At 42.8% G+C, this 16332-nt stretch overlaps 1 protein-coding gene across 2 annotated transcripts in view; it reads left to right on the top strand.

Moving 5' to 3' along the window:
• Positions 1-7411: 7411 nt before the first annotated feature.
• Positions 7412-16332, top strand: part of LOC101273691 (recombining binding protein suppressor of hairless) — a 231021-nt gene continuing 222100 nt past the window's right edge. The window contains exon 1 of one of the 2 annotated variants that reach the window (XM_049708978.1): positions 7412-7570. In XM_049708978.1, the coding sequence (XP_049564935.1) occupies positions 7539-7570 (32 nt within the window). In that variant the 5' untranslated portion in view covers positions 7412-7538. The remainder of the gene's footprint in view (positions 7571-16332) is intronic. The other variant, XM_049708980.1, reaches the window with a different exon arrangement.

Here is a 16332-nt window from a genome sequence, read left to right as displayed (position 1 = left end):
CCATGTTCTTGGATTGGAAGAATCAACATTGTGAAAATGACTCTACTACCCAAAGCAATGTACAGATCCAATGCAATCCCTATCAAACTACCACTGGCATTTTTCACAGAACTAGAACAAAAAATTTCACAATTTGTATGGAAACACAAAAGACCCCGAATAGCCAAAACAATCTTGAGAACAAAAAACGGAGCTGGAGGAATCAGGCTCCCTGACTTCAGACTATACTACAAAGCTACAGTAATCAAGACAGTATGGTACTGGCACAAAAAACAGAAAGATAGATCAATGGAACAGGATAGAAAGCCCAGAGATAAACCCACGCACATGTGGTCACCTTATCTTTAATAAAGGAGGCAGGAATGTACAGTGGAGAAAGGACAGCCTCTTCAATAAGTGGTACTGGGAAAACTGGACAGGTACATATAAAAGTATGAGATTAGATCACTCCCTAACACCATACACAAAAATAAGCTCAAAATGGATTAAAGACCTAAATGTAAGGCCAGAAACTATCAAACTCTTAGAGGAAAACATAGGCAGAACACTCTATGACATAAATCACAGCAAGATCCTTTTTGACCCACCTCCAAGAGAAATGGAAATAAAAATAAACAAATGGGACCTAATGAAACTTCAAAGCCTTTGCACAGCAAAGGAAACCATAAACAAGACAAAAAGACAAGCCTCAGAATGGGAGAAAATATTTGCAAATGAAGCAACTGACAAAGGATTAATCTCCAAAATTTATAAGCAGCTCATGCAGCTCAATAACAAAAAAACAAACATCCCAATCCAAAAATGGGCAGAAGACCTATATAGACATTTCTCCAAAGAAGATATACAGACTGCCAACAAACACATGAAAGAATGCTTAACATCATTAATCATTAGAGAAATGCAAATCAAAACTACAATGAGATATCATCTCACACCAGTCAGAATGGCCATCATCAAAAAATCTAGAAACAATAAATGCTGGAGAGGGTGTGGAGAAAAGGGAACCCTCTTGCACTGTTGGTGGGAATGTAAATTGATACAGCCACTGTGGAGAACAGTATGGAGGTTCCTTACAAAACTACAAATAGAACTACCATATGACCCAGCAATCCCACTACTGGGCATATACCCTGAGAAAACCATAATTCAAAAAGAGTCATGTACCACAATGTTCATTGCAGCTCTATTTACAATAGCCCGGAGATGGAAACAACCTAAGTGTCCATCATCGGATGAATGGATAAAGAAGATGTGGCACATATATACAATGGAATATTACTCAGCCATAAAAAGAAACGAAATTGAGCTATTTGTAATGAGGTGGATAGACCTAGAGTCTGTCCTACAGAGTGAAGTAAGTCAGAAGAGAAAGACAAATACCGTATGCTAACACATATATATGGAATTTAAGAAAAAAAATATCATGAAGAACCTAGGGGTAAGACAGGACTAAAGACACAGACCTACTAGAGAATGGACTTGAGGATATGGAGAGGGTGAAGGGTAAGCTGTGACAAAGCGAGAGAGAGGCATGGACATATATACACTACCAAACGTAAGGTAGATAGCTAGTGGGAAACAGCCGCATAGCACAGGGAGATCAGCTCGGTGCTTTGTGACCGCCTGGAGGGGTGGGATAGGGAGGATGGGAGGGAGGGAGACGCAAGAGGGAAGAGATATGGGAACATATGTATATGTATAACTGATTCACTTTGTTATAAAGCAGAAACCAACACACCATTGTAAAGCAATTATACTCCAGTAAAGGTGTAAACAAACAAACAAACAGTAGCATTGCAGGAGGCCAAAGCATGAAGCTCAGAAAAGTCTACATTAGCATCATATTTGCAGTGTGATAGAAGGCCATAGCAACCACAAAAATAACTAAATACCCCCTTTTTTTGGATAACCAATACAATAGCCCCACTTTTAGACTACTGTTTTGTAGATAAAATTTATTTAAAAATCCAATCACTAAACTGCCATGATTTCTTCACAGCATCTAATAGGTAACCATCTCTCCTTTATTTAATCCCTCCTTAAAACCCTCTACCACAATCTTAAATCTTAGAAGAGGCGTCCCCACTCCAGCTTTCTTGGGGTATCCTCTGGGGTGTACTTTCTTTGCTATATCAAACTCAATAAACCTAATTTTATTTTAAAAAAAAAAAGAGTAAATCCTATTTGAGATTGGACATATCACACTCCCTCTCACATCACAGCAGTGCTATAGATGGCTAGCCCCCCAGCTGTCACTGCTGAGGGTCTGGGGTTGCCTTGGTTCTGCTCTTTTCAAGGCCTGGTTGTTCTAGTTCCTTAGATTTGATGAGCTTCCCTTGTATCCTTCAGATAAATTCCATTTCTCCTCAACATAGCTAGCTTTGGTTTCTGTTGCCTGTACACCCTCCCCCAAATTCTTTTTTTTTTTTTAATACATTTATTTATTTTTGGCTGCATTGGGTCTTCGTTGCTGGGCACGGGCTTTCTCTAGTTGCAGTGAGCGGGAGCTACTATTCGTTGCGGTGCGTGAGCTTCTCATTGTGGTGGCTTCTCTTGTTGCAGAGCACGGGCTCTCGGCTCGTGGACTTCAGTAGTTGTGGCACATGGGCTCAGTAGCTGTGGCTCACGGGCTCTAGAGCATAGGCACGGTAGTTGTGGTGAATGGGCTTAGTTGCTCCACGGCAAGGTGAGATCTTCCCAGACCAGGGCTCGAACCCGTGTCCCCTGCATTGGCAGGTGGCTTCTTAACCACTGCGCCACCAGGGAAGTCCCCTCCCCCAAATTTTTAAAAAATTTTTTATTGAAATATAGTTGATTTACAATGTCATATTAGTTTCAGGTATACAGCATAGTGATTCAATATTTTTACAGATTATAATCCATTAAAAGTTATTACAAGATAATGGGCATAATTCCCTGTGCTATACAGTATATCCTTGTTGCTTGTCTATTTTATACATAGTAGTTTGTATCTCTTAATCCCACAACCCCAAAATTCTTAAAATAAAAGTTCCCTTTGAAGAGTTTGACCCTCCATATTCCTGAGGAAAAGGTAGTCGGTGAGGATGCTTGAATGTTCCTTGTACACAGAACACCATGTTGGCCTCTGCAGAGGAGGAAAGAGTGAGGGGAAGGCACCAAGCTCACCCTCATGGAGTTTCCAATGTAAGAGTCCTCCTGGCTCAATTTGCTGCCTCCATTTTCCCTTGATTTGTAGACTGGTAACTAAAGAGAATTCTGCCAAGTCAATACACTTTGAATTATTCCTAATTAACTTGAATTCTAAGACCATGTGTCATCCTTGGCTTTACCGGGAAAACCCACAAGCAGATCTGATTCTTCACTACTTGCCTAAGGTCATTCATATCCTTGAAAGATAAGGACCTAAAAGTCACTTCTCTTTCTGAGTATCCTACAGCCCAAAAGGGATCTAATGCTTTTCCTTCCTTGTGACTTTTAAGACTTACTTATTCATTCTCTCTCTCTCTCTCTCTCTCTCTCTCTCTCTCTCTCTCTCTTTAACCCCTTTTAGAATTCAGGTAATATAAGAAAAAACATTCATCTTACTGATCGTGTCTTTCACTTTCACTTTTACTTTTACTTGGGAGGGGAGGGTTTACAGGAGACCTGAGAGTGAACTTCTTTTTTAGAAGGATTATGAGACCCTGAAAGAAATTTCATGGTAAAGCAGAGGGGAATAGGAAGAGGGCTAGAGACACTTGCATGCCAGCTGCTTTTAATTTCAGGATTCAAACAACCCTGTGAAGTAGACATAGGTATTCTCATTTTACAAATGAGGACACAGAGGCCTGGAGAGGTGAAGGAGGATGCCCAAGGTCACAGAGCCTTAATTCCAGTCCAGGCTTGTTGTCATTCACTCTCCTGCTTTTTCTACTACATGCCTGCTTTTCCAAGCAGAAACCAATGGAAGCTGAGTTGAGGAGTTGGGGGTGGGTGGTGTCATGCCCTTTATTTACAGTCATTAGAAATGATAACTCCACGGTCTCCCATGGCTACCAAGATGAGCCTATTTCAATACTTCTCCCAAAGCAAATTTACTTTAAAGTTGTCTCTGTGATATCAATAAATGTTCCACAAAAAAAGAGGCATTCCCTCAGTAAATAAGGTTCGAACTAATTTCTTTACTACTGTACATCTCTGAATCTTTAGTATATTTCAAATGAATCTCCAAGGGGAAGATATAGTGTGATATTAGCTGTGGTCCACCTTAGGCTGCCATAACAAAGAGACTCTAAACTACAAGGGCCAAAGTAGAAGTTAATTTCTCTTTGATTTATCAATACAGAGAGTGGCCCAAGTCTCTTCCAGTCTCAACACATGGCTTCCAAGATGGCACCAGTGGTTACCATTTCTCAGGCAGGGGAAATCGAAAGAGAGAGAGTTTAGGGCAAGAGGTTTTCCCTTTAAGGAGATAACATGGAATTACACCATCGTTTGCGCTCACATCCCACTGGCCTGAACTCAGCCAGATGGACACAGATATAAAGGAAGCTAAGAGATGCAGTCTCTGGTTAGGTACTCAAGCATCAAGCCAAAACTCAGAGCGTTCTATCACCAAAATGCAAAAAGAGAATAAACACCACAGGAAAATTAACAGTTTCTCATTGTCCCCAAATTTATTTACTCACAAAACTCTTCTTTTATGCAATGTTCCTCAGGACTGGTACTTCATTAAATACTTTGTCTGGCAGGATAGGATAGTTAATGGTGCAGGAAAAACCAACCTCAAACCTCAGGAGTTTCAAAGAACGTCAGTTTAGTTCTCATTCGACCAAGTGTCCGTAGTGGGTTTAGGGATAAGAAGAGAGGGTCTGTTCTTCTCTGTGAGAAGGTTGCTGGAGGAGCTTCATCTAGAACAGTCCTGATTGCCAGGGCAGAAGGGCAAAGAGTGTGGATGAATCATACACCACCACATCTAAACCTGAGGAAATCGACATAGCGCCTGATGGTTTCTTGTAGTGTTCCTCACATGCTTCTCTCTCAAGCCAGGCCTTTACTCCTAGAATTGAGCAGGCTTAGACAGATCCACCTGGTTCCCCCGCAGTGTTCCTGAGTCTATTGAGGAGAAAGGGGTCCCCTTCTGTCTCCTTTGCCCCGATCTTCCACCATGCTGTGCCAGTTGGAGCACCAAATACAAGCTCTGGATGATTGTGGTAACTGGCAAAAATGTCTCCATATCCTACTCTTCCTATATCTACACTCACACTCTCAAGAGGCAGAGACTATTTCTCCAGCCCTTGAATCTGGTCTGGGCTTGTGACTTGCTTTGACCAATGGGATGAGGCAGAAGTGACACCATGCCAGTTCTGGGCCTCAGGAGCACTTGGACACTTCCGCTCCCTTTCCCTCGGAAGGCTGCCTTCACTATGGGATCAGTATATGATCATTGTGTGATCAAGTCCCTGGAGGAGTCATCTGCTGGAGGATAACAGGTCACATGGAGTAGAAACGAGCCATCCCAGCTGAGGTCACTCCAGATAGGCCCATTCCAGCCACCCCAGCAGCTGTCTGCAGATACATGGCTGAGCCCAGCTGAGCCAAGTTCAGATTGATGACCCACAGCTAGATAAATGGTTATTGTTTTACATCACTAAGTTTGGGGTAGCGTGGGGCATATGAAAGCTAACTGACATAGTGATTTAAGCAGAAAAGGAATTGATCAAAAGGTTGTATCCCCTGAAAAAAACAGGGCACTGTGAGGCTTAAAGGCTGTGCCCAGAATGACACAGTAGAACTGGGCTGGCACAGAACCACTGTACCTGCTGCTGTGGACACCAGCACTGAGACCATACTGTGACCCAGGACCGGGGACCCTGGTAGCGGCCACTGGGACCACTGTCCTCAGGAAAGTGGATGGAGCTCTTTTTTTTGTTTGTTCTGTATTTTTTTGCGGTACGCAGGCCTCTCACTGCTGTGGCCTCTCCCGTTGCGGAGCACAGTCTCTGGACGCACAGGCTCAGTGGCCATGGCTCACGGGCCCAGCCGCTCCGCGGCATGTGGGATCCTCCCAGACCGGGGCACGAACCCGCGTCCCCCGCATCGTCAGGTGGACTCTCAACCACTGCTCCACCAGGGAAGTCCTGGATGGAGCTCTTATTGCTGCCACCCGTCCCCAGAATTAGCTCACATACAGGCAAGATATTCTATAAAATATATAACACACAAAGGAAAGGGCAGTGAACCAACAAAGCAAGAAACCTGGAGCTAGAGTCCAGGAAGCCCCCAGTGCTGCTAGACATTAACCCTTTAGTAGCTGAAAGGGAGAGGTTTAGCACAGAAATCCTGGGGCAGGAGCCAGGGCCCTTGGGCAACATCTCTTTACCAACCATTACAAAGCATTCGAAGTTTTAACAACTAGTAATGCCATACCAGTGCACACCACATTCCCCTGCTAACTCAGTCTCTGGCAAGGAGACTAGAATTGGATGCTTGGATTAGATTAATCAAGATCCACCCCCATCTTGGAGAAGTGGGGTTACGGTCACCTTTTCCGGGCCACTCAGTAGGTGAACAAAAGAATAAAATCAGGACTCTGCCAACAAGGAAGGAGGTGAGAAGGGAAGATGAATTGGCAAAAACAATTATTAGTGTCTGTGACACACCACGATCCACTCCTCATTGATAAGGTGGAGTGACAGATGCAGGACAGGGCAGCTCAAGGCCCAAGAGTTGGATCATTCGTGTACCCTGGAACATAGCAAGGGTCACAGAGGCCCAGGGTCACCACTGTCCCGGTCTACCTGTATCAGGGGTTTCCCAAGATGTGGGACTTTCCGTGCTAAAGCCGACAAAGCCTGGGACAGGTTGGTCACCCCATGGCAAGGGCCACTGGTCCAAGATCTGCATGAAGTTACTTAAGCAGAGTTAGAAAGGACCAGAAAGGTCGAGTGCCTTGACCGAGATCACACTGCTAATTCATTCATTCTTTTTCTTCAGTTAGTCACACATTCAATGTCAATTACGTTTTACAATTCTGTGATTGTTTTTCTTACAATTCTATGGTTAAGGCTCTGTCTAGGATTGGGGAATCCAATTCACCCAACGATTTCAATTCAACAGAAAGAACTGAGGTCAGGAATACCAAGGCAGCTCCGAAACATGAAAGAACATCAAATTAACCTAAAGCAGCTGTAGCATCACTTCTGTTCTTTTTCCCTTCGGTAATTTGTTTTGCAGGTTGCATTTATATATAAAAATCAGGCTTCAGATTTCAGGATAAGCCCAGGAAAAACAAGAACTAGGAAAGATGATTTCTTGTTTCCCTTTACAGCGATCCTCTATAATCAAAGCACTTCCGAACCCTCCACCCCATTAAAAAAAAAAAAAAAAAAAATGCTTGTGTCTGCATTTTTCCCCTCCGACAGAATGTTGACTTTCTTCTCTTTGTTTTGACACTTTCACTTCCTTTGCTGCAAGGTGAAGCGGGCACCAGATTCAGGGTGCACAAGGCTCTCTCTGCAGTGTTTGATTTCACTCAAGCCTCCAAGAAGAACCCGTACTAAGAGTTTCTCTTTAACATGATTGGTCTGCTCCATCCAGCGTTGTTGAGGTGAGTGAATCCTCTAATGAATTCTTGATGTCACATTGGCCATAAAAATATGTAATATGGTTTAGTTCGTGATTTATGAATCAGTAAATTGCTTTTTGCCACTGCCACTTCAAGGCGTGATAAACTAACCATTTCTTCTGCCAGTTCAGTCTCCACCCAGGAGTGTTCTGGTCACATTGCCTCCTCTCTGATGCGGCCTTAAATTACTCAGCAGAGACTGAGGCAGGCTTCAAAGGATGAGGTTTCTACGCTTTTCCTGCCTTCAAGCCAACAGCACTGCTTCGTAGGCCCTGTCCCATCTCCTCGTGATTTTCTAACTCCATACTTTCTTTCACTTACCTAGCAGAGAAACACAAGTTTTCTGGAATCAAAGACATCTCTATTCCCTCTTGGTAGTTTAAATTTTAGATGTTTCCTTTTTAATAAGGTCCTTCAGAAATGCATCTGTCAGTAGGTGATACTAATCGAGTTCCTGGTTTATTTGAAAGCTGCAGCTTTCTCTCAGTACAAGGTTGGGTTCTGCTGACGATACAGAAGGGCCTGCAATGTACTTGGTATCCTCAAAATTGTAATCTAATTAAGAGACAAGAGTAGCATTCATTCATACATACATTCAGGACACAACAATTGAGTGCCTACTGTATACTGGGTATTTGGGAAAACATTCAAGGGGATTCCAAGCTCTGAGCTCTCCCCCCAGGGCAGGGGTTGGGGATGGAGTTATGACAAAAGGGTCACAAATCCACAGATACCACAAGCATTGCCTGCACATTTTCATTCTCTTCTTATCCATGCCTTTATTTGACAAATATCTACTGAGTGCACATATACATGCCTGGTGGAATAATGACTCAGATATGTCTGTGTATTTTCTAAAAGCATTTGGATGCAGTTGTAATGGATTAAGTATAAACCCATTTAAAGGGTTTTCTGAATTTGTAATATCCTTTTGTCATTGAGTATTTTCTCAGTCAATGGTTGCCAGAAGTTCATTATTGTCGTGGAACTGCACAGAAAGAGTTAACATTTAAAAAATGTTTCCTTATACCAGAAAAGGTGGGGACTTCTGAACGAGAAGGCTATCACAGGGTACATAGTAATACCAGGTGCGGGGTTTGTAGGAGATCAGCCAGGAGTCTACAGGCAAAAAACCAGGGAGATGTGGGGAGAAACAGAGGAGACATCAATCCTCTGTTTAAGCAACCCTGAACCATGTCAGTGTGTGGCCTGAAAAGGACAGTACTCTAAATAATGCATATAGTCCTTTTAAAATGATTTAATTATTTTATATAATTAGTATATATTATACATAACCAATAAATAAACCCAGAACATCCAAATCTTTGCCTCACTGAACAATCCTGATTATTTAGCTCCATTTCTACAGTTTAAGTTTTTCAAAAGCAAAATATACTATAATTCTCTATGCCCATGGTTCTTTATACTTTTCCAAGTGCTTTCCCTACATATTGTTTGAAGGAACATCATCAAGTCTGTGAAATGTGGAAAGGACAGAAATCATTATTCTCATTCCTTTGTTTTTCCTTCCAGTTTTATTGAGATATAACTGACATGTAGCACTGTGTGAGTTTACACTGTACAGCATGATGATTTGACTCACATACGTCGTGAAATGATTATCACAATAAGTTTAGTGAACATCCGTCTTCTCATTCAGATGCCACGTTAAAGAAATAGAAAAAAAATGTTTCTCCTTGTGATGAGATCTCTGAGGGTCTACTCTCTTAACAACTTTCATACCTAACGTACAGCAGTGTTGACCGTATTTATCATGTTGTACGTTACATCCCTAGGACTCATTTATCTTCTCACTGGAAGTTTGCAGCTTTTGACTGCCTTCATCCAGTTCCCCCTCCCCACCCCACTTCCCACCTTTAGTAACCACAAACCTAATCTCTTTTTCTATGAGTTTGCTTGTTTGTTTGTTTTTGAAGTTTAACTGACCTACAGCACTATGTTAGTTCCTATTCGTACAACATAGTGATTCGATACTTCTATACATTTCAAAATGATCACCATAATTAGTCTAGTTACCATCTGTCACCATACAAGGATGCAACATAATTATTGACCATATTCCCTGCACTGTACACATTATCCCCATTTCACAGATGAAGTTAGAGTGTTTAAGAATAGGCAAAGAGTTATGTAGATACAAAATGGGCAAGGGTTAGCTAGGTAAAATGTCAGGAAAATAGATTACGAATAAACTTAAAATGATCTTGGGACAGGGGCCTCCCTGGTGGCTGCAAGGTTGAGAATCCTCCTGCCAATGCAGGGGACACAGATTCGAGCCCTGGTCCGGGAAGATCCCACATGCCGCAGAGCAACTAAGACCGTGCGCCGCTACTACTGAGCCTGCACTCTAGAGCCCTCTAGCCACAACTACTAAGCTCGTGTGCCACAACTACTGAAGCCCGCACGCCTAGAGCCCGAGCTCTGCAACAAGAGAAGCCACTGCAATGAGAAGCCTGCACACTGCAATGAAGAGTAGCCCCCCCTCGCCGCAACTAGAGAAAGCCCTTGTGCAGCAACGAAAACCCAATGCAGCCAAAAATAAATAAATAAATAAATAAATTGATAAAAGACAAAAAAATGATCTTGGGACATGTAATCCAGAATATGGGAAGGAGGGGGCAAACTAAAATCTCATTCTTCTACTGGTCATCATCCGAGTTCTAACTAAGAATGCCACACTCACTTTAAATGCCAATCTCTTAAAATTAAAGTAGAGACACTTTAAGAGGATGCCGGAAAAAAAAGGAACAAAAAATATTTTTGTAAAAATGGGAAAAAAGTCTAGAAAAGAAGCCCAAGAAGCAGAGTGACGTACGACAGGAAAAATCAAGGGCAACCGAGTGAGATTCCAGCTGGCTGAATGGGGTTCAATCAGTGCGTCACTTCTGTTAACTGTACTTTCAGGGAACCATAATTCATGTGGCCTTAAAAAAATCCTGAAGATTAAACTATATTGGGTCTCAGTTTAGGCAATGCGTATTTAAGTGAAAGGCAGCACTGTCAAAAGAATGGGTTTAGGTTTGAATTTTGCTTTCAGCGCACATTAGCCAGCAGGCGGTTACTTAATACTTAATCTCTGTGAACTTCAATTTTTGTCATCTCTCAGTGAGTGTGATAATACTTCAGTTGCATAGCTGTTTCAAGGATTCGAGATATTGTATGCAAAGCACCTAGTAGTGTACCCAGGACACAGCAGAAACTCAAGCAGGGGGAGCTGGTGTGTCGGCTGGTGGTGCTGCCTTAAATTAATGAGTTCTCATGGCCTGAGTACTAGACTTTGAGTAAAGACCTGGGTTTGGGTCCTGACTCTTTCACTTAGTAATTGTAAGATGAAATATTGTTCAAGGAATTTAGGTTTATTCATCCTGAATCTCTTCACTTATAAATATTTAAATTCTTTTTTTTCTTTTTAATATTTATTTGGCTGTGCCGAGTTTTAGTGGCAGCACGCAGGATCTAGTTTCCTGACCAGGGATCGAACCCAGGCCCTCTGCATTGGGAGCACACAGCCTTAACCACTGGACCACTGGGGAAATCCCTCTTATAAAAATGAGTATAATTTCTCTTCTTATTTTTAGTTTGAGGTTCAAATGAAATGATAATGTGAAATAGTTTTTAAATATAAATGTCATATAAAAATAGAATTTCATTGCTATCAAGTCTTCGAAAACTCATCATCTAGGTTAAAACAGACATGTCACTGTATGTATAACAAAGGTATCACCATAAAATAGGAATACAGGTAGAATTCTACCTACGTTTTTAGAAGTCCGGATAACAACGACAACCAAAAAAAAAAAAAAAGAAAACGCTCAAATCACAAGAAATTTTTATTAGCATAAAGGGAAATTTCTCAGTTTTAAGGATAAGGAAACATTTGAACAGGCGTACATGGGTCACCATGGACTGTCCATCCCTAGGGTGGCATCACAAAGGATGAACAGCCATCTGTCCTGGGTAATTTATCAGAGAATCAGAGTCCTAAAGCTCCAGAGAGACCAGAGATAATTCAGCCCACCCTCCTTATTTGACTGAAGAGGAAACTGAGACCCAGCGAAGTGAAGTTACTCAATCAACAGGACATCACTGAGGGGGCCCGAGGGGATGAGCCTGCCACCTGCCTCTGCCCTTAGCTTCTGCTCAGTGTTTTCCAGGACTACACTGTGGCTTCTGTTCAGATGCCTACCCCACTGGCTTTAAAATCTCCGCATCTGGTAAATGGGAAGGACCGGGAAGCAAATTTCAAGCTGTCTCCTAAACTAGAGGAGAAAATCGCCCTAGGATGTCCCCGGGTAGGGCAATGAGGGGCTGAAAATTAACATCTTGAAGTTCCTCCCATCCGTGTGCATTCATGACATCATCCAGGAAACATTTAAACAACATAGATGGAACGAAATATCTTGCCAGGTGGTAGCTTGTGATATATACAGACAGCCCCTGACTCACAAAGAAAGACTACAGAGATCCCATACATACAAACAGCTGCTGCCACCCGCCTGGTCGCCTCCACCTTGCAGCTGCCACGGGCTGTGTGAAAAAATTAAAAAAGAAAGAAAGGGAATAGAAAAAAACTTGGACCACTTGCAGATTCGGCACATTCAGAGGCAGAGGAAGGGAAGAAGCTGTGGAAACAGGAACCACGTAAGGGAATGGACTCTCAGGATAAATTTTCAGCCATGGATGATCTAGCAGCAGTCCATGCTCCCTTTGCCCTGAAAAAATCTCCTCCCGGGAATGACTGTCCTCTCCCATCCATGCTGTCAGAAATTTTATCAATGTAGCATTTTGCCTCAAAGCCTTTTTGGAAGAAGGAAGGCAGTTAATAAATAATAATTAATTTACCATTAAATTCTCTTTCAAGAATCACTTGCCTTTATAACAGTTAATAATAAAAGTATCTACCTCATGGGATTGCTGCAAAGATAAAGTCAATCAAGTCCTTAGCACTGTGACATAACACTAAGTGTTTTTAAAGTATTAGCTCTCAGGAATTCCCTGGCGGTCCAGTGATTAGGACTCCACACTTTCACTGCGGAGGGCGCTGGTTCAGTCCCTGGTTAGGGAACTAAGATTCCCACAAGCCGCCTGGTACGGCCAAAAAAACCAAAAGAACAACAACAACAACAAAAACCACGGACTTCCCTGTTGGCACAACGGTTAAGAATCCACCTGCCAATGCAGGGGACACGGGTTCAAGCCCTGGTCCGGGAAGATCCCACGTGCCGAGGAGCAACTAATCCCGTGTGCCACAACTACTGAGCCTGTGCTCTAGAGCCTGTGCTCCGCAACAAGAGAAGCCACAGCAGTGAGAAGCCTGCACACGGCAACGAAGAGTAGCCCCCACTCGCCGCAACTAGAGAAGGCCCACGCTCAGCAACGAAGACCCAACGCTCCAAAAATAAATAAATAAATTCTTAAAAAATGTTTAAAAACAAAAAACGGGGTATTAGCTCTCTTTATAACTACAGCTATTCCCATTTTGCAGATGAGACAACTGAGGCTTAGAGAAGTTGAATTACTTTCCCTAGGCCACATAACTTAGAAGTAGAATCAGTATTCAAACCTAGGTCTGTCTCCAAATCCTACAATTTTAACGACTGTGCTATAAACTGTCACGTGCTTAGCACTGGGGGTGGGGGTGAGGTGGCAGTGGAGGGATATTAGAGGCTATCATTCACAGATTAGCAAGAATTGAGTTAATTCTTGCTAATCTGTGAATTTCCTCCTGGACATCAACTGTGCTCTCCTGCATTCAGGAAACAGGAATTTTGATCGGCAAGGGGGTCAAGTAGGTTATTTGGGGAAAGAACAGAGAAGACTTGGGCAAGGGACCACAGCTTGACATTGAGTAGGAAGCCTGGAGACAGTGATGACCATAGATGGGAGATATAGAAAAAAAGAGCAGTTTGTGGGGAGTCAAAGATGAACTATGACCCATGTGAAATTTCATCTAGGTCTGACCCAGGAAAGAGAGGGAAAGATTTCTATCTCCGCGTGGACCTCTCGCTCCACCCACGGCTACGCATAACTTATTAGTACTCTTGGTAGACTAGGAGAAAGGTTAAGTAAACTCATGTGGGCTGGTTGGAAACACAAGGCTTCCATTCCCATAATGCATTTCTTTAGGGAAATGTGTGCTGAGTTCCAAACAAATGACTCGTAATTTAATACAATACGTGTACACTTCGGGTCTTCGCGGGCTGGGCGCTGTGCTGGGTGCTGGGAATACCAAAGGAAATATAAGGCAAGGCCCTTGGCTTTGAGTAGGCTGGAGCCCTGTAGGGGAGAGACGTGTAAGCAACCAAGGGACAACGTGCTGAGTGTAATAGGAGAGGTGTGTACAAAGCGCCTTGGAGCACAGAGCAAGGCGGCAGCGAAATTGCTTTTAAATCAACTTTTAGCATCCAACTCCCCTGCAAGTTGGGAACTGCATGCAATGCATTAGAAGTTATGGGAAGGACGCTCTTACCATTTCATTCTGAACGCACTCTTTCTTCAACAGAACTGTTGCCTGCTGTTCTCCTGGCAAGTGGTGGTATCAATACCTGTTGTTTTATTCGTTTCGTTTTTCCTAAGAGGTTAGAAAGGGAGGGAGGGGGGTTGCATGGACTCTGACCTCAGCCTGCTCTGTTTTAAATCTGACTTTCACTTACCAGCGATATGACCTTGACTTTACCTCTCTCAGTCTTAGTTTCCTTATCTGTAAAATGGGGCCAATAAAAACACCCTCTTTATAGAGTTCCTGGGAGGACTAATGAGCTAATACGTGCAAAGTGCATGTTCCAGAATGGAGTAAACGTCTCACTAAATCTGCCTATTGTTAACTGGGTGATAGATAGGAATTTCTGGCTTCAAATAACTTCATGAAGTTATTCAAGAACTGTGTTTCTGAAAGAGTTTTAAATGATACACAGATGAGCATTTTAAATTTTTAATAGCATATGTTTATCTTCATATGTTAAGGGGGAAATATATATAGCACATCAAATCCTACATTTAAAGATATTCTTTCTTAGGATGAATTAAAAATTTTAGAAAGTATATTAAGTTAAAGAAAACGATTTAGTAAGTAACAGTCAATTGTTACATCACCTCTTCCAAAATAAAAATAACAAGCTGACTGTGATCCTTAAGTAGAGACTAGAGATAGAGGTCTCCCTTCAAATTTTTCTTTTCCTTTTCCTTTTTTTTTTTTCCTTTTGCACTGGGCATGGCTTGAATTAATTTTATTTTTCTTAACTTTAAATAATATATGTTAAAGTGTTGTCTAAATTTTTTAAAGGAGGGATGGGGAAAATGTGGCAGAGGTTAGGACCACTCTTCGTGTGTTTTTTTCACCATAATGAAATTGAAAACTTTCTTCTGGGACTCTGGGTAAAGGCAGCCTTTTCTAGTGCCCAAACTAAAGAGAAAGCACATCTGAATAGTAGAAAGAATGCCTTCTGCATGCCCACACTTTCTTGGCCCCGATTTCAATCCTGGTGGAAAAATTCCCTGAAGCTGACGACAGCTGAGCTCCTCACCCGGAATTCAGACGATCAGAAAAGGAAAATGACACCCTGAGGTTGTGGGGGCACTGGAGCAGCCTGCGATGCACACAAAGGCCAGAGTGTGACCTGCCACCTGTCCATCTCCACCCCATGAGCCGGGGGGAGCTGAAGTCAGAGGGGATTCGAGTTTGGGGGTGGAGCCACAGAAAGGAGCAGAAGGACGGGCCACTGTCAGCTCTACCCCGGGTTTCCCCCGAGTCACAGTAAGGCCCCTGGGGCACGCAGTCCCCTTTACCCCTTCTTTGTAAAAATCACCTCCAGGAAAGTCCCTCTGTCTAACACAACAGCTGGCCTTTGAAGCCTATGAATGGTCATGCCTAGCTGGGGTTTCCCTGGGGTCAGCATCCCCATCTGGGCGCCTCATGGCCCCAAGGTGTCACCTCCTCTGACAGGCTTGCAGAGAGCAAGCAGAGTGTGTTAAAGGCACACAGGACCAAGGGACACAGCCTTCATGTCTTCTGCCTTCTCTTACTCTTCCCGTGGAGATGTCCCCCCTCTAACTGAGCATCCTCACCTTTCTTCCTTCCTGGTCACAGAGTCTTTATTTCCCCTGCCATGAAGGTGGGAAGCAACGAATCATGCAGCCCTCCCTGGGAGAGGAAGGTACAGAGGAAAGAGTACTCATTGAGCCATGGTCAGGGGCTTTCAGATAAATCCCTCTATTTTGGCCACAAGAATAGGGTTGTCAGGTACAATGCAGGACACCCAGTTAATTGGAAGGTCAGATAATAAACAAATAATTTTTTAGCAATTAGTATGTCCTGTGCAATATTTAGGACATACTAATAATACTAAGAAAATATTTGTTGTTTGTCTGACCTTCCAATTTAACTGGGTGTCTATATTTTCATTTGCTAAATTTAGCAACCCTACTCAAAAACAACCCCATGGGGCTGGCATTATTATTCTTATTTTAAACGTGGGGAAAATAAACTTTCGAGAGACTAAGGAACTTGCCCAAAGCCACAGTGCTTGCAAGGTGACAAGAGTAGAGATGAGATTTCAACCCAGACCCATCAATTTCAGGACCCTTGCCGGTTCCATACCACGGATCCAGGCCTTAACCGAAAGGGATAGATGGGATGCTAGTGGAGGAAACTGTGGCTTCTCTAAGGAGTCTGGGGGATTCTTGGATTCTGGCTCAAAATGTAGACAATTACTCAATAAACAGTG

Source organism: Orcinus orca, chromosome 4 (assembly GCF_937001465.1).
Source record: "Orcinus orca chromosome 4, mOrcOrc1.1, whole genome shotgun sequence".
Lineage (NCBI taxonomy): Eukaryota > Metazoa > Chordata > Mammalia > Artiodactyla > Delphinidae > Orcinus > Orcinus orca.
This window is presented reverse-complemented; position numbering and strand designations above follow the sequence as displayed.